Raw genomic sequence first — 24,250 nt, 5'->3', positions numbered from 1 at the left:
AGGGGCTGTCTACTCCAGCAGCCCTACAACCCTATGAAGTTTAAAGGTTCTAGGTCAAATGGTTCTTCAGTTATTGCTCGGAAATGAAGTGTGACGTACGGATGGACAGACAGGGCAAAAACAATATGTCTCCCCCAGAGGGGGGGGGGGGAGACATAATAACATGAAAGAATATTTTTTGGTAGTAGGCAGAGAACCTACTCCTTGCCCAAGAATCCAACTCATGACCCCAACATTTGTAGATCAGTGCTCTTCCTACTGAGCTAACCGGGCGGACACAATACCGTTAAATATTTCAACAAGAGCTGTCCGTAAGACAGCCAAGCTCGACTATTCGAAATATTGACCCAGAAGCAGGAAAATATTACCCAAAAAAGTTAAATATCAAAAGAGTTTTAAGTTCAAAAGGGGGAATAATTTGACCAAAATGCATATCAGTTATGGGACTTGCTGCTATCAACTAGTTTTATAACCCCGAAGGCACATGAGAAGTTTCAATTCAATATCTGCATTAGTTTTGGAGATAGTAACTTGCATGTAAAACTTTAACCAGAATTTTCAAAGTCCAAAAGGGGCATAATTTGCCCAAAATAACATGCCAGAGTTTTGGGACTTGATCCAGTGAGGTTAGTAATTGATCTAGAAAAGAAAAAAATAAGTTTCAAATCTATATGCCTTTTAGTAAATAGCTGTATGTACTTGCACGCAAAACTTCAACCAGAATTTTCTAAGTCCAAAAGGGGGCATAATTTGGCCAAAATGAAAGTCAGAGTTATGGGACTTGATCCTATCAACTAGTTTTATATAACCCCGAAGACACATGTGAAGTTTCAAATCAATATCTGCATTATTTTAGGAGATAATAACTTGCATGTAAAACTTTAACCAAAATTTTCTAAGTCTAAAAGGGGGCATAATTTGCTCAAAAAACATGTCAGAGTTATGGGACTTGACCCAGTGAGGTTGGTAATTGATCTAGAAAAAGAAAAAATAAGTTTTAAATCTATATGCCTTTTAGAAATAGCTGTATGTACTTGCACGCAAAACTTTAACCAGAATTTTCTAAGTCCAAAAGGGGGCATAATTTGGCCAAAATGAAAGTCAGAGTTATGGGACTTGATCCTATCAACTAGTTTTATAACCCCGAAGACACATGTGAAGTTTCAAATCAATATCTGCATTAGTTTTGGAGATAGTAACTTGCATGTTAAAACTTTAACCAAAATTTTCTAAGTCTAAAAGGGGCATTAATTTGCTCAAATAACATGTCAGAGTTATGGGACTTGACCCAGTGAGGTTGGTAATTGATCTAGAAAAAGAAAAAATAAGTTTAAATCTATATGCCTTTTAGAAATAGTTGTATGTACTTGCACGAAAAACTTTAACCAGAATTTTCTAAGTCCAAAAGGGGGCATTTAATTTGGCAAAATGAAAGTCAGAGTTATGGGACTTGCTGCTATCAACTAGTTTTATAACCCCGAAGACACATGTGAAGTTTCAAATCAATATCTGCATTAGTTTTGGAGATAGTAACTTGCATGTAAAACTTTAACCAAAATTTTACTAAGTCTAAAAGGGGGCATAATTTGCTCAAATAACATGTCAGAGTTATGGGACTTGACCCAGTGAGGTTGGTAATTGATCTAGAAAAGAAAAAAATAAGTTTTAAATCTATATCCTTTTAGAAATAGTTGTATGTACTTGCACGCAAACTTTAACCAGAATTTTCTAAGTCCAAAAGGGGCATAATTTGGCCAAAATGAAAGTCAAGTTATGGGACTTGCTCTATCAACTAGTTTTATAACCCCGAAGCCCACATGTGAAGTTTCAAATCAATATCTGCATTAGCTTTGGAGATAGTAACTTGCATGTAAAACTTTAACCAAAATTTTCTAAGTCCAAAAGGGGGCATAATTTGCTCAAAATACATGTCAGAGTTATGGGACTTGACCCAGAGAGGTTGGTAATTGACCTAGAAAAAGAAGAAATAAGTTTCAAAGCTATATGCCTTTCACTGATGGCTGTATGTACTTGCATGCAAAAACTTAACCAAGGTGTGACGCCGACGCCGACGCCGACGCCGACGCCAGGGTGAGTAGAATAGCTAGACTATTCTTCGAATAGTCGAGCTAAAAATGCACTATATAATTCACTTAACTAAATTTACACGAAGGATACATAGAGATCAAACAGTCTGGGTTGAGGTGTTGACTTCAATGACAGGGTTAGAAACTTTTCCAGTCTAACTTCAAGATCTTTTATCCACGTATCCTGTAAGGTAAATCATGTTTGTTTGTTTAAAAAGATAGAATGCCACTGAGTTATACTTTTAATTATATATACAACTGAAACTCGTATCTCAAAGTCCAAAGGATCGAATGTTTTACTTTGAGATAGCCGAAATTCAACTTAAGATAATATTTTGTGCACGTTTTCAGGATGTGACTTGAAGCAATCTTCAAGATAGTCGGAATTTTGAGATAAGCAGAACTGAGATATTGAGATTCAACAATATACATATCAGAGTAGTGTAACATTTCACTTGTTTCTAACTTGAAGGTCAAATACAGGTCTTATATTTTCCTCGAAAGTATGAAAGAATACAAATTATTTTTCATTAAAGTTAAAGATGTATTGTTTTCTATTATAACTGTCAAAAATAGCATAATCGCTGTTCAATTCTACTGTAAATTACGGAAAAATCATAAATGAGCCGCGCCATGAGAAAATCAACAAAGTGGGTTTGCGACAAGCATGGATCCAGACCAGCCTGCGCATCCGCGCAGTCTGGTCAGGATCCATGCTGTTCGCTAATGGTTTCTCTAATTGTAGTAGGCTTTAAAAGCGAACAGCATGGATCCTGACCAGACTGCGCGGATGCGCAGGCTGGTCTGGATCCATGCTGGTCGCAAACCCACTATGTTGGTTTTCTCATGGCACGGCTCATATACTGTAATATCATTAACATTCATGGGGGACTAAATTTCAGGGATTTTAAGGTAGAGTAAAGCTAAGAAATTTTAATTCCCACCAAACAAGTAAAACTTCAATTCTATTTATGTTAAAAAGTTGGAATCCACATATTTATATTCCCACAAAATAGACTTTTTGACCCAAAACACGAAATTTTCTTCCAACAAAATTAATTTACCTACAGTATCAGGTTACATGTTTTAGGTTTCCACAAATTTCTTAATTTACCTGTCACTTTTCCAATAACGGCCAGAAAGATTACAAATATCATATTTTCTTGAATATGAAATCTTTAAGTGTCACCAATAGCCCATACCTTATTCAAAGCCACAAAGTTCTGACTTACTGTGAAAAGTTCTTTGTATGAAGGATGACCTTTAGGATTTGGCACAAATGGTAGGGCGTAGTATGGCAAAAACTCTGTCGTCTGACTGAGAGTCGCACCTCGGTTCTCCAGAAAACTCTTGAACTCCTGCATGTTTTTTTCTGCTAAAGACTGAAAACATCAAAACATACATCTGCAATGTAACTGTGTAGCTTTCTCACAAAGTCTTAAGAGGTAATAATGTTTTGTAGGGAAAAAAATGTAAAACCTAACTTTCTCTTGTTGCCATATTTACTTTCAACCTTATCATGCTGGACATGATTCTGCCTTTGCAGCCAGTGCAGATCATGATCAGCCTGCACATCCATGCAGTCTGATCAAGATCTGCACTGTTCGACATTCAGTCAGTATCTTTTTGGTAAGCACCCTTTTTCACAATTAATGGTACTGTCCAAATTGGAAGATGGCCAGGTTCATTTTTGAAATTTAGCAAGATAAGGGATAAACTATGTAGTTCAAGCTTTTATGCTAAAATGGTGAAAAAACCTCTCCTAAAGAACACTTCTGAGAAATTATTTTGAAATTTAGAAAGAAGATTCTGACATAAATATTGTTTTTAAATTTTCCACTATATACACGAAGATAGTAATCATGTTTCTGACCAGTCAGAGACAGTCAACGACGTAACACTAGCAGCCATGTTGGTTTTTTTGACAAATCAAATAAGTAATTTGAACAATGTTAACAGAGGGTGAACCAAGGATCATTAGTGTGAAATTACTCAAATACTGGGCTAGCAGTGTTTGACAAGTCAATTTTTAAAGCTTTCACTATATATACACATATTGGAAAGCAGCCACACTTCCTGGCAGCCATGTTTTCATCGACAATCAGAATAATTTTAAGAAATATTGCAGAAGGTCACAACAGGAACACTTCAGTGAAAATATTTCAAAACTTAACCTAGGAAATTCTATAAAAATTGAGCTAGCAGTTAGAAGGAGCACTTTTTGGAGATTCTCCTCATTCTAGCTCTTGCAGGCCAGTCATAATGTGTCACCAGCAGAAACTTTAGAGACTAGCAAAGGAAAATTCAATTCAAAGTTTCATTAACCTCTCCACACAAATTTATTTAGAAGATGTTTAAAAAACTCTGGGTCAGCATAATGTTTATGAATGGTCAAAAGCTTAAACCTGAGCACTTTGGTCCAGTTGAGCAGCTCACCCGGACACAAAGTGCTCAGCGTAAAGTATTGTCAGCTAAAATAGCAAAAACGGCACATAAAGCAACATTCACACTTAGTTGTCCTATTAGAAAAACAACATTCTAAACCTTCATTAAAATGTTCCAAAACACAATTTATAGTTCTACTATTGCTAACAGATTTGTCAAACAAATTTCACTGTCGCAAATCTTCCACAAAATAAAAATCATAGAAAGCCCTTGTACTCTCAGAAAAAATGTCTTATGACTTACCTGCGCTTTTGCAAACTTTAGTGGATAAATGGCAAAGTAGATATTGAGGTAAAATTCCAGTTTTTGAGCCACTGAGTCATTGTCACGCAGTGATTTTGGCAAGCTTGAGTTCCACACATCAAAAAAACGTTTTCTTTTCCCATTGTGGAATAATTCCATCAACCCATTCTGCAACAGAATAATATATCATCAAACAAAGCAATTCCGAACAATTCAATTTTGATCACATTTGCAATGAGTAGTCTCTTCTCCAATCGTACATGTATGTGAAAACAGTTTAAATTTGGCAGCAAACATCTTTTTTTAAGAATTTAAGCCACAGACCTTCTCAAAAAAAGTTTTGGGAATACGTAATGACATCGTTGTTGAAATAGTTCTGAACTTTAACAAAGTGGCCTTTGGAATATGGTTATAGATATGTTTATGTCTTAAAAGACTGTCACTGACAAGAGTTACATTTATTCTATAAATCTATTTTATCATCCAATCGGTGACGTTCATTTGCAAACACATGGGCCTACAATATAATACCTTTAATTGGACCGCACTGGCCCGCATACCAAAACAAGTAGCTGTCCGTTTAAGACAGCCAAGCTACGACTATTCGAAATATTGTCACAGAAGCAGGAAATTATTACCCAAAATGTTAAATATCAAAAGAGTTTTAAGTTCGAAACGGGACATAATTTGACCAAAATGCATATCAGAGTTATGGACTTGATGCTATCAACTAGTTTAATAACCCCGAAGAAACATGTTAAGTTTCAATTCCATATCTGCATTAGTTTTGGAGATAGTAACTTGCATGTAAAACTTTAACCAGAATTTCTAAGTCCAAAAGGGGGCATAATTTTCTCAAAAGTACATGTTAAGAGTTATGGAACTTGACCCAGTGAGGTTGGTAACTGACCTAGAAAAGAATAAATAAGTTTCAAAGCTATATGCCTTTTGGTAATAGCTGTATGTACTTGCACGCAAAACTTTAACCAGGATTTTCTAAGTCCAAAAGGGTGCATAATTTGCCCAAAATACATGTCAGAGTTATGGGACTTGATTCTATCAACTAGTTTTATAACCCGAAGACACATGTGAAGTTTCAAATTAATATCTGCATTAGTTTTGGGGATAGTAACTTGCATGTAAAACTTTAACCAGGATTTTTCTAAGTCCAAAAGGGGGCATAATTTGCTCAAAATACATGTCAGAGTTATGGGACTTGGCCAGTGAGGTAGGTAATTGATCTAGAAAAGAAAAAATAAGTTTCAAATCAATATGCCTTTTAGTAATAGCTGTATGTACTTGCACGAAAAACTTTAACCAGAATTTTCTAAGTCCAAAAGGGGGCATAATTTGGCCAAAATACATGTCAGAGTTATGGGACTTGACCCAGTGAGGTAGGTAATTGATCTAGAAAAAGAAAAATAAGTTTCAATCTATATGCCTTTTAGTAATAAGCTGTATGTACTTGCACGCAAAACTTAACCAAAATTTTTCTAAGTACAAAAGGGGGCATAATTTGGCCAAAATGAAGGTCAGAGTTATGGGACTTGGTGCTATCAACTAGTTTTATAACCTCGAAGACACATGTGAAGTTTCAATTCAATATCTGCATTAGTTTTGGAGATAGTAACTTGCATGTAAAACTTTAACCAGAATTTTCTAAGTCCAAAAGGGGGCATAATTTGCTCAAAATACATGTTAGAGTTATGGAACTTGACCCAGTGAGGTTGGTAATTGACCTAGAAAAGAATAAATAAGTTTCAAAGCTATATGCCTTTAAATGATAGCTGTATGTACTTGCATGCAAAAACTTAACCAAGGTGTGACGCCGATGCCGACGCCGACGCCAGGGTGAGTAGAATAGCTAGACTATTCTTCGAATAGTCGAGCTAAAAACTGTATTTTTCTGTATTTGGACGGTTCAAATAGTCCTATGTGAAACATATGAGAAAGCCCGGAACGTGTGAAAATATTCCGAACGTTAATCGGGTGAATTAGGCGCTCTATGTACAGAGTTAGATTATGCGTCTTGAAATGAGGAAATTCAGTGAATCATTTTTAATTTAAACTAAAACAAGAGACAACAGAGTGATCTTGGCGCCCACCAATGTGCCATTTTTGAGTGTTCCAAATTTCAAGACTTACTGACTAGCTCAAGGTCAAATTTCATTTCCGTACACAGCACTGTGCATGTGGTCCAAATTTGAAAGCTGTAGCTTGAGAAATGTGAAAGTAGTTCACTAGATCAATTTCAAGGACGAAGTTCTTTGTACACAAAACTATGCATGTGCATCAAGTTTGAAGGCTGTAGTTTGAGAAATTTGAAAGTAGGTCACTAGGTCAATCCTAAGGTTAAAGTTTATTTCGGTACACAAAACTATGCAAGTGGTCCAAATTTGAAGGCTGTAACTTGAGAAATGTGAAAGTAGGTCACTAGGTCAAAATCAAGGTCAAATTTCACTTCAGAACACAAATCTATGCACGTGGTCCAAATATGAAGGCTGTACCTTCAAAAATGTGAAAGTAGGTCACTAGGTCAATGTCAAGGTCAAAGTTTGTTTTGGTACACAATCCTATGAATGTGGTCTAAATTTGAAGCCTGTAGCTACAGAGATGTGGAAGTAGGTCACTAGGTCAATCTTAAGGTCAAAGTTCATTCCGGTACACAAAACTATGCAAGTGGTCCAAATTTGAAGGCTGTAGCTTGAGAAATGTGAAAGTAGGTCACTAGATCAAAATCAAGGTCAAATTTTATTTTGGAACACAGAACTATGCATGTGGTCCAAATCTGAAGCCTGTACCTTCAGAAATGTGAAAGTAGGTCACTAGGTCAATGTCAAAGTTTGTTTTGGTACACAAAACTATGCATGTGGTCCAAATTTGAAGGCTGTAGCTTGAGAAATGTGAAAGTAGGTCACTAGGTCAAAATCAAGGTGAAATTTCATTTCGGGACACGAAACTATGCATATGGTCCAAATTTGAAGCCTGTACATTCAAAAATGTGAAAGTAGATCACTAGGTCAATGTCAAGGTCAAAGTTTTTTTGGTGCACAAAAGTATGCATGTGGTCCAAATTTGAAGGCTGTAGCTACAGAAATGTGAAAGTTGGTCACTAGGTCAAAATCAAGGTCAACTCATGTCAAGGTTCATTTTGCCACTCAAAACCATTCATGTGGTCCAAATTTGAATGTTGTAGGTTATTGACAAGAAGATTTTAAAAGCTTTTCCCTATATAAGTCTATATGAACCATGTGACCCCCAGGACCGGGCCATATTTGACCCTATGGGGGTAATTTGAACAAACTTGGTAGAGACCATTAGATGATGCTACATTACAAATATCAAAGCCCTAGGCTTGTAGTTTGGACAAGAAGATTTTCAAAGTTTTTCCCTATATAAGTCTATGTAAACCATGTGACCCCCGGGGCGGGGCCATATTTGACCCTAGGTGGATAATTTGAACAATCTTAGTAGAAGACCACTAGATGATGCCACATACAAAATATCAAAGCCCTAGGCCATGTGGTTTTGGACAAGACGTTTTTCAAAGTGTTTCCATATATAATTCTATATAAACCATGTGACCCCCAGGGCGGGGCTATATTAGACCCCAGGGCAATAATTAAAAATTTTGAATCAGCTTGGTAGAGGACCACTAGAGGATGCTTCATACCAAATATCAAAGCCCTAGGCTTTAAGAAGATTTTCAAAGTTTTTCCCTATATAAATCTATGTAAATTATAGAAATAAACAAAGGGCCATAACACACTAAAAAATTGTTGAACCAGTCTGATTTTCAGGGGGACACAACTAGGGTACCAATACATCATTCTGACAAAGTCTGGTCAAAATCCCCCCAGTAGTTTCTGAGGAGATGCGATAACGAGAAATTGTTAAAGGACAGAAGGACGGACGACGGACCACAGACGCAGAGTGATTTGAATAGCCCACCATCTGATGATGGTGGGCTAATAAAATAGATATAAAATAAAATGGTTATTTAACATTGAACTGTAAAATACCAGATATATTTGGACGAGTACCCAGCTGGGAAAACCATACTGGACTCGCCTAGCAGCTCGTCCAATATGGTCTTCTCAGCTGGGTACTCATTCAAATATATCTCTATATTGTACATGACAATGTTAAATAACCTAATAGTATTATGGGTGTAAACATATACCTATTGGCTTTCACTTCTTTATAAAAGGTTAGTTAAAAGTTTCATTCAGACTATTTTAATGAGAAAGACCTATAACTCAAAAGATCACATCATTTATGTTCTTATACAAGGCTAAGACTAGAGACATATTGAAATTTGAAAAGACACGTAAATATCCTACCTGTGCTGCTAATTGTTTCTGTGAGACAGGTCCTTTACCCTCTGCTGATGCTACTGGTTTGCCTTTTGAGGAAATTTCTTTGTCAAAGTTTTGCAGAGTCTTGTCAAATCCACCAAAATCTAAGTACTGCATTAAGAAAAAAGTTTAGTTGTTAAATCATTATGAGAAGGATATGTGAGAAATTCTATCCAGATTTTTCCTCCTGACACTCTTCTAAATCAGGCAAAAGAATAACTAATTCATAAAACAAGACGTATTTGTACAACACGTATGCTCCCCCCTGTGACCTGTCCCAGTTTCAGATCTGAGATCCTAATGACCTTGCCCTTTGACCCTCATAATAACAGAGGTCGTCTATTGATCATATGAAGTTTGAAGACTTTAAGCAAAGGTGTTCTACAGTTATTGATCTAAAATTTTCAGCTCAAGATCGCCTTGACTTTTGAGCTACCAATCTCAAAATCAATTAGGGTCATCTGACAGTCACAGCGTAACTGCCTACCAAGTTTGAGGTTTTTGCACCAAAGCACCAAAAGTAACCTCGATCTTACACCTACTGACCCCTAAATCAATACAAGTCATCTACTGACCACAGGTAATCATCACATGAAGTTTGACAAAAGAGTTCTTCAGTTATTGATCTGAAACCTATTTTTAGCTCAAGGTACCCACAGCCTTGACTTTTGAGCAACAGATCTGAAAATCAGCTAGGGTTATCTGGCCGTCACAGCCTACCAACCTATCAAGTTTGCGGCTTCTGTACCAGAACATTTTTCAGTTATTTACTGGAAACCAAGGGGAAAGACGGATTGTCCAATTTCTATAATGCTGCCACTTTAGGGGGCATAAACATGCTATTATAAGCCATGAAAGATATACATATACTTTGCTCATCTTTCACTGTAATATTAGATCATCAAAAATTAAACAAGAAAAAATCCTCACATATATATCTTTAGAACTTGGCTAAATACATATTATGTAAGTTTGTACAGCTGCTTTCAAGCCCACTGAATTAGCTTAATGGGTAGAGCACAGTTCCACGGATAAATGGGTCATGAGTTTGACATCTGGGCAACTGGTGTATGTTCTCTGTGATGACTTGATGAAACAGTCATTTTGTCCTCCACCTCTGATTACTATGAAGAAGTTGGCAGGTACTTGCAGAGAACAGGTTAGTACCAGAACATTGGTCAAGCAAACAGCTCACCATTACATAACTGAAAAGCTGTTGAAAAATGGCACTAAACAAAAAACAAGAGCGTCATGATGACCCTGGATCACTCATATGAGCTACATATTTCAAATGTCAAACTGATGCTAAAATACATCTATTAAGAAAGTAGGTAAGTAGGTCACATTCTTGGACACTGAAAGATCGGTGTGCAAAACTGAATATGTCATTCAAATTTCAAGGCTGTATCTTAAAAAAAAAAAAAGAAAGTAGGTCAGTAGGTTAAGGTCACAGTCAAGTGACCCCTAATTACTTGGGGTCTTCAGGTAATTAAAATTAAATTGTACTATGAATTCAGACTGTCATTAGTTATTTTACTAAAAATGTGTACCATTTTTTTAACCTAACACACAATACTGCCTAAACAAACAGACCTATTTATTTTGTGTCAACAAGCAGATGCAAAGGAGTATTTTCTGTAATGTAATGTAATATATCTTAAATTATACCTCTCTGACAATAGCATTTAATTCCCCTTCAAATGCTACCACAGACAATGATCCCGACATCTTTTCTTGTCACTGTTTAATCTGAAAACAAAACTGTACAATAAATTTTAAATCCAATACAGTTGAACTTTAATTTTATTAAGTACGCTTGAACCTGATGGGACCAGGAAAATTCATGCCAGCTATGGGTAGTGCAAGCCATCAAACAAAATGCTCTATAAAGGGATTTTGCAAAGGCCTGATGACGAGTTCGAGTGAAGGGTAGTGTTCAAATTATCCAAGATGGAGCGAAGGAAGTTTGACTGTACTATTTTTTCTTACAACAGGCACTTTTTCTTCCTTTCTAGGATATAATAGTCTTAGTCTTTAACAAATACCTGATACAGCGTTTGTGGGTTTTGCAAAATTCACAGGTTTGACATACAGACGGGAAAGATAACTTCTGACTTGATAATGGTAGCCATTGAAGCTGTAAAATGACAGATGAGATAAAATTTGAAATACTATGTTACTCTGTAATGTCAAACCTTTGGGTTACACAAATTTTGTGCAAAACATAATTCAAGTTACACAGGTTATAGGGAGACCTGTAACCTATTTCAATATACCGGTACTCTGGTTACACAGTAGCAATGCAAAGAATGTAATTAAAGGTATTCAAGTTATAGCACGGTCGAGGTAAAGAGTACTAATATTGAAGGAATCATTTACATACACAAGCTGTATGGAATTAGGTGTGGCTTTTTGCCTTATCAACTTAAACTTCAGCATTCAACATTGTATCATATAGTATACTTGAGTGAAGCCTTTCCCTGGAAACAACAAATCGAGCTGTAAGCAGTCACTAAAACCAACATTCCACCTGCACTTTGTGTAGTCAAAGCTACCATTGCTACATGTTGTATATAAAATTCAAATAAAAACAACAAAATAACCACTTTAGACTGATTCCCATAAAGTCAAGATAACCTCCACAACTCCATTATTTTTATTTGAATTTAAACGTTTCATTCAATCAGCTACCAGTACAAATCACACAACTTTGGAAAAAACATGATATAATATGTCGCAGATTAGTCAGGTAAAAATAGTGAGCCATTCAAAGCACTTATGTATGAATCAAAATGGTAGCGGTTAGGGCTTTTAGAAGCTTGACAATATGAAACAATTGGATTATAGCTAATGTTGATGCTGTGACTGCACATGACAAAGGACAACGGACGACAGAGAGCTATTGACCACAATAGCTCACCGTTGAAAATACAGTTTGACAAAATAGTGGTGAAGGCATAATCCCTTCTTCGGATTGAAACCAAGGTTCGAATCCTTGGCAAAAACGCTTCATACTGCAATGCCACTAAATTTGCATTTGTCATACAGTTTAAATATTAAACCAGAGTTCTGCGTGGAATTCAATTTTTTGAGCAATTCTGAAATGGAACTATTCAAGGAACATTCCTGTGAAGTTTGATCAAAATTGGCCAAGTGGTTTAGATGTCATTTGAGAAGCAAAATGTTGACGCACAACTGACGACACATGACAAAGGAGAACGTATGACAGACAGCTATTGACCACAATAGCTCACTGTTGAACACTTGACTTTGTGCTCAGGTAGGCTAAAATACAGTCTGACTTAATTGAAACTAAGAATTTAAACAGTATTTAGTATTCAAATTTTACATCAGCTGGAATTAATCTGAATACTGTGCATATAAAATGTATCGACTAGAAGGGCCATATGTGTTTATCTTAGTAATTGAGCACGTCATGCGAAAACCAGCCTTATGGCGATTGCTATAGTCAAGTTGTGAGCTAGCTCTTTTAATAGCGACATGGTTGAGTGTCCGACTGTCATACGAGAGGTCCCGTGTGCAACCCCTGGTAAGGTCAAAAGGATTTATTCCTCTAAAAATTGCAAGGATGGTGCAGTAATGCCTGGCCCCAAATTGAGAGGGCAGTTGTGTAGTAGTAAATTACAGAGAAGGGAGGAGTGTAGTAGTTTATAATAATATTGGCCACTTTCAACAGCCTTGCTGTTGAGCTAGTTCATTAGTGACATGGTTGAGTGTCCCAGTGTCATGCAAGAGGTTCAATCCCCCACAAGGTCAAATGGATTATTCCTCTGAAATTACTACAAACATTTTTTTCCTCCCCTATGAGTCACTGAAGTTATTACATTGAAATATTAAATTCATTTTTTAGATTAATATACGTTGTTCATCCATACCTGAAATGGATTTTTGTCTCCCAATTCCCGATGGGCAAAGCAGATGAAACCATCGGGCTTCGAACGCGCCAGGTCTTCATGCACCTCACTGAATTCATCCACAACAGTGGACAAATTAATTATGGCTTTCATAAGCCGTTTTTCAGGCCTATGTATGCATTTTTCCACCGTCGGGGCAAAAACAGTGGCCGCTGCCATAATACTAGTAAGATTCATATAGATCGATCGGTATCGATAGACGCTTTCTTCAAAGCGTTTCATTTCATACTCAATATTTTTCATTTCAGGCTAATTCGTAACCGTAAATACCTTTCGTTCCAAAAATCAGAGCCAGACACTAACCATTTTGGGCCACTGGTCCGAAGAGCAGTTTCTGTTACATTTTTAAATGAAACAGTTACTGGTCCTCCAAATATTTCACTGGTCCTTGTTACTTTTCACTGGCCTCGGACCAGCGGACCCCTGTTAGTGCCGAGCCCTGAAAATCGCTAAAAATCCTAGGGTCAGCAGTACAAAATAGGGTCGGCCGCCCGGGTTACCTAAACCACACATTATTTAGCCATAATTTCTAAGGAATACATAAATATTAATGATGGAGTTAGCATTGAAGACTTTATCTAATATCATAAAACTAACAATTATGTTTTTCTGATATGAACCAAGGGCATAGAAGCTGGGGCAGCACCCATCGCCCCAATATTTCGAGGAGCGGTGAAATACCGAACTCGTAAAGTTTTGAAATGTCTTGAAAATATAATTGAAAATAAATATAGCTGTCTTCCCTTGCCAATTGTCAATTTATCATGAAGTGCATCGGCGGCTGATATGTACACAGAATCTTGTCATATCGCTGACACCTTGCTAGATCACTTTGGTGTCACGGTATAGTACAAAATCGATAATCCGCAAAGACCAAGGTCGCTCTATTTTTTGAAAGATAGGCGATGTATTAATTAAGGAAAGTTAATCGTATTTAATTGCTTACTGCCGAACAAACTATATAGACACTTGCAATTAATGTTGTGTCTCAAATTCTGCCGAAAAGGGTAGCTTCAACAAAAAAATGGAAAATTTATTTATAATGCCATGTAATGACTAAAATGCCATAATTAAGGATTGGATTACACCTTTCAGTCAGGGTCTTGTGCTCGATCCCCTACTTAGACATTACTGTTTCTACCCTGGCAAGACATTGTCTGTATCTAACATCGTACCGCCATTACACTGTTTAAACACAGTAAATTGTAAATAGGGGTGAAAAATCGAGAAAAAAATGTTCAGACCAAGAAGCCGCCAGATTGCACCATTTACTCTAGATAGCTTTATGCAATTTTTTTCCCCGGGGCCACCCCGGACCCCATTCATGCAAGGGAGATACCCTCTCCCAAACCCACCACCTCCGCCTCCCCAATGCTCAAATCGTCCCTACGCCCCTGAAAACAGTTGAAAAGTAACAAAAATTGATCATATCCGAAATATGTATGTCCGAAAGTCATAATCTTCCTAAATTAAGTGCTACGATAAAATCAGTGTATTTCACGCTTAAGTGACTGGTACGTTTGATTCGGGATATATTGAATGTTTAAGTGTTGTTGTACTTACCTCAGTTCCTATGATAATGCCCTTAAACTCATGTTTTTGTAAATTTGTTTACTGTTGTTTGGAACAATGCAGTCTCGCAGCAAATAAATTTTTGAGTGCGTCTATTCCCCGTCTATTCCCCGTACCGTACCGTATCGTGCGGTACCGCATTCAGGGTTTTTACTAAAAAGCAATAGAAATAGTTTGCTCATATTTACTGCAAGCTGGGTCTAAGTTTAACTTTATAACCAAGTTCCGTATTCCTAGGCAACCCTTTTAGGATATGGTAGGGTAACGCAAGTATTTAAGAGGCATCAAATATATGCTCCCAGATTGAACTTCTTAGAAAGTGATTCAAAAAGAGATTCAAGAATGCTGTTATGTGGATTTGCGGCGACCTCAACCTTCCGGACATTAATTGGGATTCCAACACGGTTGAAGGAAACCAGAACTCCAGCCGGATCAACAATATAATTATTGAGCTTGCAGATACTTGCAATCAGTATATCAAGCAGATGGTCACACAGCCAACCAGAAAGGTTAACATCTTGGACCTCTTCCTGACCAACAGACCTACTTTGATTACACGCTGCACCACTCTACCAGGCCTTGGCGACCACGATATTGTATTTATTGAGTCCAGTGCTTCAGCAAAAAGAATAAAACCTGTGAAACGCCTCATCCACTTATATGGAAGAAGGCAGATATACATTCGATGAAGACCAGGTGCCTCAGTTTCCAGAAGCATTTCTTCCAGAAGTACACTAAGAACAGCGATGTGAACACAATGTGGGAAGACATCAAGCAAAACCTCCTCAACATGCTTGATGCCTGCGTCCCATCCAAGGTGACCAGAACTAGATTTAGTCAGCCTTAGATCAACAGAGAGGTCAAACAACTGAGTCGCAGGAAAAACAGATCATTCGCTAAAGCCAGAAATTCAAAGAAGCTAAAAGACATAAAGCGCTATGAACAAGTTAAGAAGCTCCCCAAAGAATCCTGTAAAGCTGCTTACAATGACTACATGACCAACATCATCAGTCCTGACTATTTCAAATCCGAAACGTTTCTGGGTATTTATTAAAAGTAAAAAAAAAAAATACGACACCCACGGTGTAGCACACCTGAATGCTAAGACCGGCATCATATATTCAGACAGTGCAACCAAGGCCAACATCCTCAACGAGCAGTTTTCCTCCGTCTTCAATAAAGATGAAGACGCGGCAACCACCCCTGACATGGGACAAAACCCTCACCCACCAGTGGACTACATATCCCTCACCGGGGAAGGTGTCCGCAAACTCCTGGCAGCTCTGGAACCACACAAGGCCTCAGGCCCAGACCGACTTCCGGCAAGGCTGTTCAAGGAACTCGCATCGGAGCTCGCGCCCATTTACACAATGTTCTTCCAGACTTCGCTGAATCATGACATCAAACCAACCAATTGGAAATCTGCCAACGTAGTCCCGATCTTCAAGAATGGTGACCAAAGCAAGCCAGAAAACTACAGACCCGTCTCCCTGACCTCCATCACATGTAAAATATTGGAACACATAATCAACAGCTCAATAATGGACCACCACTCAATCCTTACAGACGCACAACACAGCTTCAGGAAAACGAGAGCCTCTGAGACCAAGCTACTACTCTCCATCCAGGATCTAGCCAGCACCATAGACAACATGGGTCAGACCGATGTCATCCTGCTGGACTTCTCCAAGGCATTTGATAAAGTGCCCCATCAGAGCTTGTTGTCCAAACTCAACTACTACGGTGTACGGAACAACATACACAGTTGGATCAGCAGCTTCCCGGAGGGTCGCAGCCAGCAGGTGAACCTAGACGGCAGTACATCGTCCCAGGCACCAGTATAGTCCGGGGTTCCACAGGGTAGTGTCCTCGGTCCTCTGCTATTCCTCCTATATAACAACGACCTCCCGAATTACATATCATCGGAATCTGTTGCAAGACTCTTTACTGATGATTATGTGCTCTATCGTCACATCAAGTCAGAAGGCCTCCAACGATGGGAGAAGGACTGGTTGATGGAATTTCATCCACAGAAATGTCAGATCATGCACATAACAAACAAACGAAGACCTATCAATCAACCCTACAACATCCACGGACATATTCTTGAAGTAGTTGACTCAACAAAATATTTAGGCCTAAACATTCACAAGTCACTCAACTGGAACCACCATATCAACGCTGTCACCAAGAAAGCCAACAACACCAGATCCTTCCTCCAACGCAACATCCAACAATGCCCCAGGAGGCCTCTAGTGGAATACGTCACTATCGTGCGGGACCCTTTCACTGATACCAACATTCGGAAGCTCAAGCTGGAAATGATGCAACGAAGATCAGCTAGAATGGTCTTCTCCGATTATAGAAGGACCAGTAACGTTATACCCATGTTGCAGCAGCTCCATTGGCCGACCCTCCAGGAGCGTAGAGCCCAGGCAAAGGTGACGACGATGTATCGCATAGTTTATCATCTTGTTGACGTCCCCACCACACACCTCATACCAATCAGCTCTGTTAGAGGCCACCGACTCAGCTATCTCGTTCCTTTTGCCAGAACCCTCTGCTATCAGGATTCCTACTTCCCAGACACCATCCGACTCTGAAACAGCCTTCCCCAGTCAGTAGTAAGCTGTCCCACCATTGACAGCTTCAAGACATGGATTGTGCTCATGAATTGTTGAATTCGTTTAACTGCATGAGTGAATAAATAACAATTTCATATTCAATACGGCAACTTTATGACAACTAATCACAACATTTACCAACAATTACCTTATACACTAGGAATACAGTACACAATAGTACATATATATTTATTACCGGACCTCCAGACTCTGGGTCTAGAGTTCCGGTTAGCGGACCCCTAGCCACTTCCTTTGGTAATATAAACAGCTTTGTTCACTTTCAACCGCTGTAGCTGATGGAGGCACACACATGTATATGTTTTATGTATTCATAAAAACTAGTGATGTTCCGATTGTCGCCGACAATCGATTGTCGATCATTTAATGAGCCAAAGTCGCCGACATCGATTATGAACTGGCATAATCGATTATTTGAGACTTATGCTAGTTTTAAGCGTATTCGGGAGTTACGCGTCTTTTTGTAGGTATTTCCTCTTTAGGTTCATTTCTTTTCCACTCTTCAAAATACTGCATTCGATCAAAATAATAATGCAATCAAAACTATATTCCCATATCCAGGGAAGACTATACCACCAGTGTGGAAGTAGTTTGGATTCCACAAGATATGTGATGTTAAAAATTGGGAATTGTTGTTTGCCGATTATGCCGTAAAGACCGCAAATAACTGTACCCCTCCCACGTTCGTAATGTAGGTTGATTTACTTCATAGTTTCAATCAGCATTGTGCTTCTAGTTATTTTTAAGGGGACGCATACTTTGAAATTAGAAAAAAGTGGGTGGGGTATGATAAAATTTACCTGCAAAAAAGTACAAGGTTTTGGTACATGAAATGGATACTGTTTCAACTGTTATAAGTACACAAAGGATTGCTCACTAAAATAAAAACGAGAAAACTGAAACAAAAAAGTTATTGTTGAATTACATAAGACTTATTGTGTACATTCAAAGTCAACAATTAAGACTTTTTGGTGCGAAAATAATAGTGCTTCACCTTGTCCAAACATTTATCAATGTCCTACAGATTCTAATTTAAAGAAAGAATGTGAAATATGGTCACTGTCTTGCTTTTCATTTCGCATATGTAAGCTAAAACACATTATTTAGTTTGTTTACAAAGTAGTGCATAAGAAAATATACGGTGGTCAAGGAATGCCACATTCCAAAACTAAAAGAGTATATTCCTCTTAATACATTAAACATTTATCGTTACAGAAGTCTAGTGGCTTACAATAAGGGCCTAGAAATGTTGCCATTATTAATTTTTAACTTGGTATTCATGAACTACAATGCACTTAAATATCAAAACACATTCAACAAACTTTTGAAAATGTATTGTCTTAAAAATCCCTAAAATAAGGTATGAAATTGGGTTGAGAGGTCCAATCAATGTGTATCAATGTATATATGTGCAAAAGTAACATTCTAATCTTGTTCACAAAAGTTACTAATACACAGCAGGCATGTCAATGGTCAAAACTGGACGAATATACAGTTATCCTCACTTTAATGTCATTTATAATTTGTCCTTGAATTCTCCACCATACTTTTCGTAACTCTGTTTGCACGAGTTGCACAAGAATGCTGTCATTCGCGTAAAAAATGGGGTCAAATAAGTTGTAAATGCAATATCATCTAAACGTAATTAATGGATTATGCAGTTCAAGATAAACTTTATCTCATAACGTAACGAACATGTATAATGTTGTAACAACAACTTTACTTACACTGATTTAAGTAGCAGTCGGTTTATAAGTGACTTTATTGATTCATTTTGTGTTTTGTTATTGTTGTCAAAAAGTATAACGGAAGTGCCTCACAACTGAAGCGGAAACCAGTTTGATGCGCAAAGTAGTCCAATGTAAGTAATATTTTTTGACAAATGTCCACAGAAATTAATAATCTTCTAATATTAAAGACGAATATCTGAATAGGATTCATTATTTGATAAGAAATTATAATCATCGACATGTTTTTTGAAAAATCGTACACGTGCTGACACCTAAGTTGTCTCCCGTTGTTTATTAGAGTTACCTTTCGTCCGGCGCAGTAATACATTTGCAGTGAATCGCCGAGAAGTCGTGTGAAAATTAAAAACCATGTAAACAAACTGAAATTAACCACCTTTTCAAGATGAATTTCAAGTGATCGCCATTATACATTTAACCCGCCTGACCTGTGTAGCATCTTAGATATCTGTTCTAAGGTATTCACCTGTTTTTTCCTGATACAAAAGCTTAATATTTTGTGTTGAATGTACTTTCACAAAGACCTCATCCTTATCCACAAAATACTGAATATTACAGGTGTCCATCAGTATTATATCAGTTTAGGAATATGTTTTTTATTTTCCCACCATCGATTTCTTGAATATGCACCCCTTCCGCATTTCTGTATGAACTGTGAATGTAGCAATATGCGTCCACTTAAATATGCAGCTGTAGATGTGTGGTATTACAAACAAGAAATAGTTATAAATAGAAAATTAGAAATAAAAATGGGGGGGGGGGGGGCATTGAAATTTGAACCAGTAATAGAATGTACAAATAGGGACAAAAATGGCAGTTTTTTTATTGAGGTATGTTAGGTCAGACAGCATGGTCAGTTTCTCAGGGAGTCCTGATAGTCCCACAAACGTTTGGGTGCAAATCATATAAAAATGCCTCATTATACCTCAATAAATAAAAGATTATTTTTAATTAGCCACATCGATACAAGGGCTAAAACTTCACACACAAATTATATTACTCCTGCTAAATATATGCTAATACAGTTAGTCAAGTGAGGTAATGGTTAATACGTAACTGAAGGTTCAGTGTTAAAGTCCGATTATTTTCCGATTAACCGCTCGGAAGGCCTTCCGATTATATCCGATTGATCGATTATCATAATGCTGTCCGATTATCATCACTAATAAAAACCGGTCGACTTTTATACAGTTACAGCACAGAGCATATTACTACATCTAACCGGTCTACTAGCTTTAACTAGATACTAGATTCTATCCGTATATTATCCTATTACGTGAAACATTTATACCAAGTTACCAAAAAATAAAAGAAAAGAAACAAATTAAATGGACATGAAATACTGTCCATTTGACTTTTTATCTCCCCTTGACCTGACAGGGCTGTAGTTTATATCCTGTGCATTGTCCTTGTGTTATTTAAAATCATGTGGAACAAGCACTTAATACTGCTTATCTGGTCTTTGACCTCACCATATAGCCAAGATCTTGAACAGGCCTGGCTACATGTAGTCTCATTTTGGCAAATCTTTAGAAACCTTTCAAGGAGCCGAACTTCGCTTCAGTAATGTTACTTAATAAATTTTACCTTTTTACAGTTTACATCCACAAATATGTACCTTTCAAACTATGATGAAATGGCAAATAACATTTAAATTATTAACTGCATATACATGTAAATGAATCTGTGTCGCCATTCTTGTATTTTTCTGTAATTTTCATTATTGGGAAGGGCTTAATGTAATGTTGATAGAACTTGTTGCCCAACCCATTTGCTTTTGTTTTGTTGTAATTTTATGTATCTACTTTCATGTATATATAAGCAATAAAATATGGTTAAATCAAGGTGTCAAACTGCACGTAGCGCACAAGAAATACTACCTCTTGACATTAATTTTGACCACATCGTACGACCTGCCTCCTGCTTGTCATCTCATCGCAAATATGTACCACTGAAGTTATTTGGAAATCCTCCTAAAAGTAAAAAAAATATTGCAAAGAGGACGGACGGACGAACGGACGAACAGACACACGAATGGGCGGACGATACAACAATATCTCCTAAGAATTTAGAGGAGACATAAAAAATGACGAAACACTTCAAAATTAAAGGTTACATGTATTTTGAAAAGGTATATTTACTAACTAAAGAGAAAGGTAATGGAAACTGCGTAACACATTTCAATTTTTTATATTTTAGTTCCATTTAGCTCTTTTGTAGCACAGTTAATTAGCATAAATACAGGCTGTATCAAGTATTTCCCATTTTTGACATCTTTTCCAATTTGCAGAGAGTAGTAACTATCAATCAGGTTAGGTATATACCGTGCTTACAACTGTTTTGCTCAAGTAAGAGTGGCGTCCATAAACATTTTTTTTTAACTGAATATGTACCAATCGCCCTTGCATAGTCACCATCCTTGAGGGAAAGGAAATGATTGCGGGCTAAACGGGAAATTGTCGTAACTCTGTAAATTTAAAGAACAAATTACGACAAATTTCCGTTCAACCCGCGCAGGGGGAGGGGGGGGGGGGGGCTGTGGGGGGGGGGGTAATGTTGGGGGGGGGGGGCGAGGGGTATTGCAATTTCGATTTACTCTCATGAAAACCGAGTCTGCTATTATTTTACTTGCTTGCATTTTATGTTTCCAAAGGATCTTTGTATAGAGTTTCTTTGAAAATTTGCGTTATATGACAAATTAACTGTTATAATTATATTCAAATACACATTCAAATAATCTTCTCTTCTGTTAAAAATTCAATATATTTTACAGTCGCTGCATGATACGTATGAGTTATCAAATCCATAAAAAAAAATATGAAAGAAACATGCACATAAATGGCACTCTTATACGTAATTGACAAAAATAATTGTCATAATAATGATCATATTTTTTTTGCTTCGATTTGATTTCTTCGATACATTCTCCTGACATTATTTCAGGATCGTAGATGCTCCGGGATAGAGAGACTTGGGAAGAAGCGGCGGGTTGGGGCCTGCAATAGATGCGCCAGGGTAGAATGCCGGGGAAGAGACGCCGGAAAAAAAGGGCTTCAGGATAGAGGTGTTGGAGTAGAGGCACCGAGATAGAAGCGCCGGAATGTAGGTGTCGTGGTAGAGGCACAGGGGTAGAGGTGCCGGAGTAGAGGCACCGGAGTATAACTACCGACCTTTTACAAGGCAGACGAATAACTTCCGTGCGCACAAATTCTTCTGTGCGATATTGAACGTTAATAATGATTTCAGTAAAGAGAATGATAAAATCAGAAATGAAAAATCTTCCTTCGAAATAATTCACTCGCAGTCAATGTATCCATATCAGTAGAAGGACATCTATGGAAAAATCCCTGTCTCTATTGTTATCGAACTGCTTAATGGCCATTATGTAATTTAATTTTAATTTTCATGAGCTTTTTTTGTCTGCGAGCAATGACGGGTGCATGTTTATTTGATTATTTTGAGCTTTTGAAGTTCTATCAGAACTGGAAACACCAGGCAGCCGTCAACTATTAAATGAGTCATATGACATCAATAAGACCATAACATTTGTACGATTTCCCAAAAAAAAAAACAAAAGGATTCTGCTGACCATTACACTTAATATCCTCTGACATAAGCGACTCACATTTTAAATTAAGGTTATTATTTGACAAACCTGTTCTGCAGCGTTGGACCAGTATAGGAGAACGTCTTATAATTGGCGAGAGCAGGGAAAGGTATCATTTTTTCATGTTTTTCTTATCTTTCTTATTTATTAATGCTTTCTTATTTATTCATTTTTTTGGGGGGGGGGCGGTCAGTAGCTTTGTTGTTTTTTTCCTGGAAAACCTTTTGGAGGTCCATTTCCGAAAAAAATCATATTATCTGAGGAAATCTCCATATATTATATTATATATCAGGTTACCATTAGGGCCTCAAAAAAAGAACGTCTTACACCAGTTTCAATTTATTTCGTTCTGAAAAAAGAAAATAATGCCCATGACTTTCAACCAGAAAATGTTGTTTTGGTATATTAATGCGTTTAGGATTCTTTTTCAATTTTCATGTCTTGAAAGAATGTGGGCTTATATTACATATAAGATAGGGAAAAATAGAAAACAAACTTATTGTCTCCCTGTACTTCAGTCTACCTGGCTCTTCACCGGAAAGTTAAATTTTTCCGGCCTGCAGTTCAGGAAGGCAGTAATTCGGGAGTGTGGGTGGTGGATGGACGTGTTTCGTTCTTTTCTGTGTTCAGGTGAGAAAAACGTTAGTTGCAGTTAATAACAGCGATATTTGTTCACTTTTTGGCATACCATTGGACATATTTTCAGTGGAAAGTATGTTTACCATTTTCAAATTTTAAAGGATAACATCCAGTTAGTTGCCATATAATTGATCAACATTCGGTTTTTGGTCTGACATGCTTATCTTCGTTTGTAAATAAGTTATTGTTTGACATGGTTTGATGTCGATCATGGTTTCCATGGTATATTTAGTCTTGATTTACACAACCCTCGTTTCTTCTCAGCTTCTTCTGTGTTCCTGTGTCCTTAGGACTGCGGTGGCCTAATGGATAACGCACCTGCCCCGCAATCGGAAGGTCGAAGGTTCGAGCCCTGTCAGAGGCTGGTCTTGTTACTGAAGAGAGGCCGGTTGGTGAGCCGCCAGCTAGTTAAATAATGGTTACCGATTGCCTACCTGCCTGGTGTCTGGCATTAAAAAAAATAGGAATCGGGAAGTAATGCTGTTCAACGTATGTAGGTGTCTCATAAGCCAGCTTGGCTGGCCCCTTCAGTAGGGGTGACACTATAATAAACAAACACTTTTTACTTCGCTAAATGCATCTAGCAAAACTTTTGATAAATATCTTGATATTTATCGATCACTTTGTAACAATGATCACCAAGGCCTTTGAATGATTAGTCGCCTTATTGATCACGTTTAAAGAGTTCAGATGCACAAGTATTGAACCTAGAGATGCGATAAACCAAGGGGAGGCCTTGCATGTGTTCATACTTACATGTTTATTGAAATATTTTAATAAAAATAATCCTGGACTTCATTTATAATTTTCAACATAGCAGTGTAACCAACTGATGAATCTTGATGAAATTTAGCTATTATGTCGGTCACTAGCTATACATAGCTAAGGTTGTCTATGTATGTAACACCGACTTTAAATAAAATTTGTATCTTTGATACAAATGTAGATCACTGTAGGGAAGATGCACAAGCAAT

General features: G+C 37.4%; 1 protein-coding gene across 5 annotated transcripts in view; it reads right to left on the bottom strand.

Moving 5' to 3' along the window:
- The window catches only part of LOC123527175 (lisH domain-containing protein ARMC9-like), an 80,069-nt gene that overhangs the window by 42,780 nt on the left and 13,039 nt on the right, over window positions 1–24,250 (bottom strand). For 2 of the 5 annotated variants that reach the window (XM_053523175.1, XM_053523174.1), the window contains 6 exons: window positions 20,911–21,003; window positions 10,802–10,882; window positions 9,119–9,244; window positions 4,776–4,943; window positions 3,320–3,469; window positions 2,179–2,271 (listed from right to left, as the gene is read on the bottom strand). In XM_053523175.1, the coding sequence (XP_053379150.1) occupies window positions 2,179–2,271; window positions 3,320–3,469; window positions 4,776–4,943; window positions 9,119–9,244; window positions 10,802–10,861 (597 nt within the window). In that variant the 5' untranslated portion in view covers window positions 10,862–10,882; window positions 20,911–21,003. Of the gene's footprint in view, window positions 1–2,178; window positions 2,272–3,319; window positions 3,470–4,775; window positions 4,944–9,118; window positions 9,245–10,801; window positions 10,883–14,631; window positions 14,742–20,910; window positions 21,004–24,250 lie in introns of those variants that run through there. The other 3 variants (XM_053523177.1, XM_053523173.1, XM_053523176.1) reach the window with 2 other exon arrangements.

The sequence above is a fragment of the Mercenaria mercenaria genome, chromosome 14 (assembly GCF_021730395.1).
Source record: "Mercenaria mercenaria strain notata chromosome 14, MADL_Memer_1, whole genome shotgun sequence".
NCBI lineage: Eukaryota > Metazoa > Mollusca > Bivalvia > Venerida > Veneridae > Mercenaria > Mercenaria mercenaria.
This window is presented reverse-complemented; position numbering and strand designations above follow the sequence as displayed.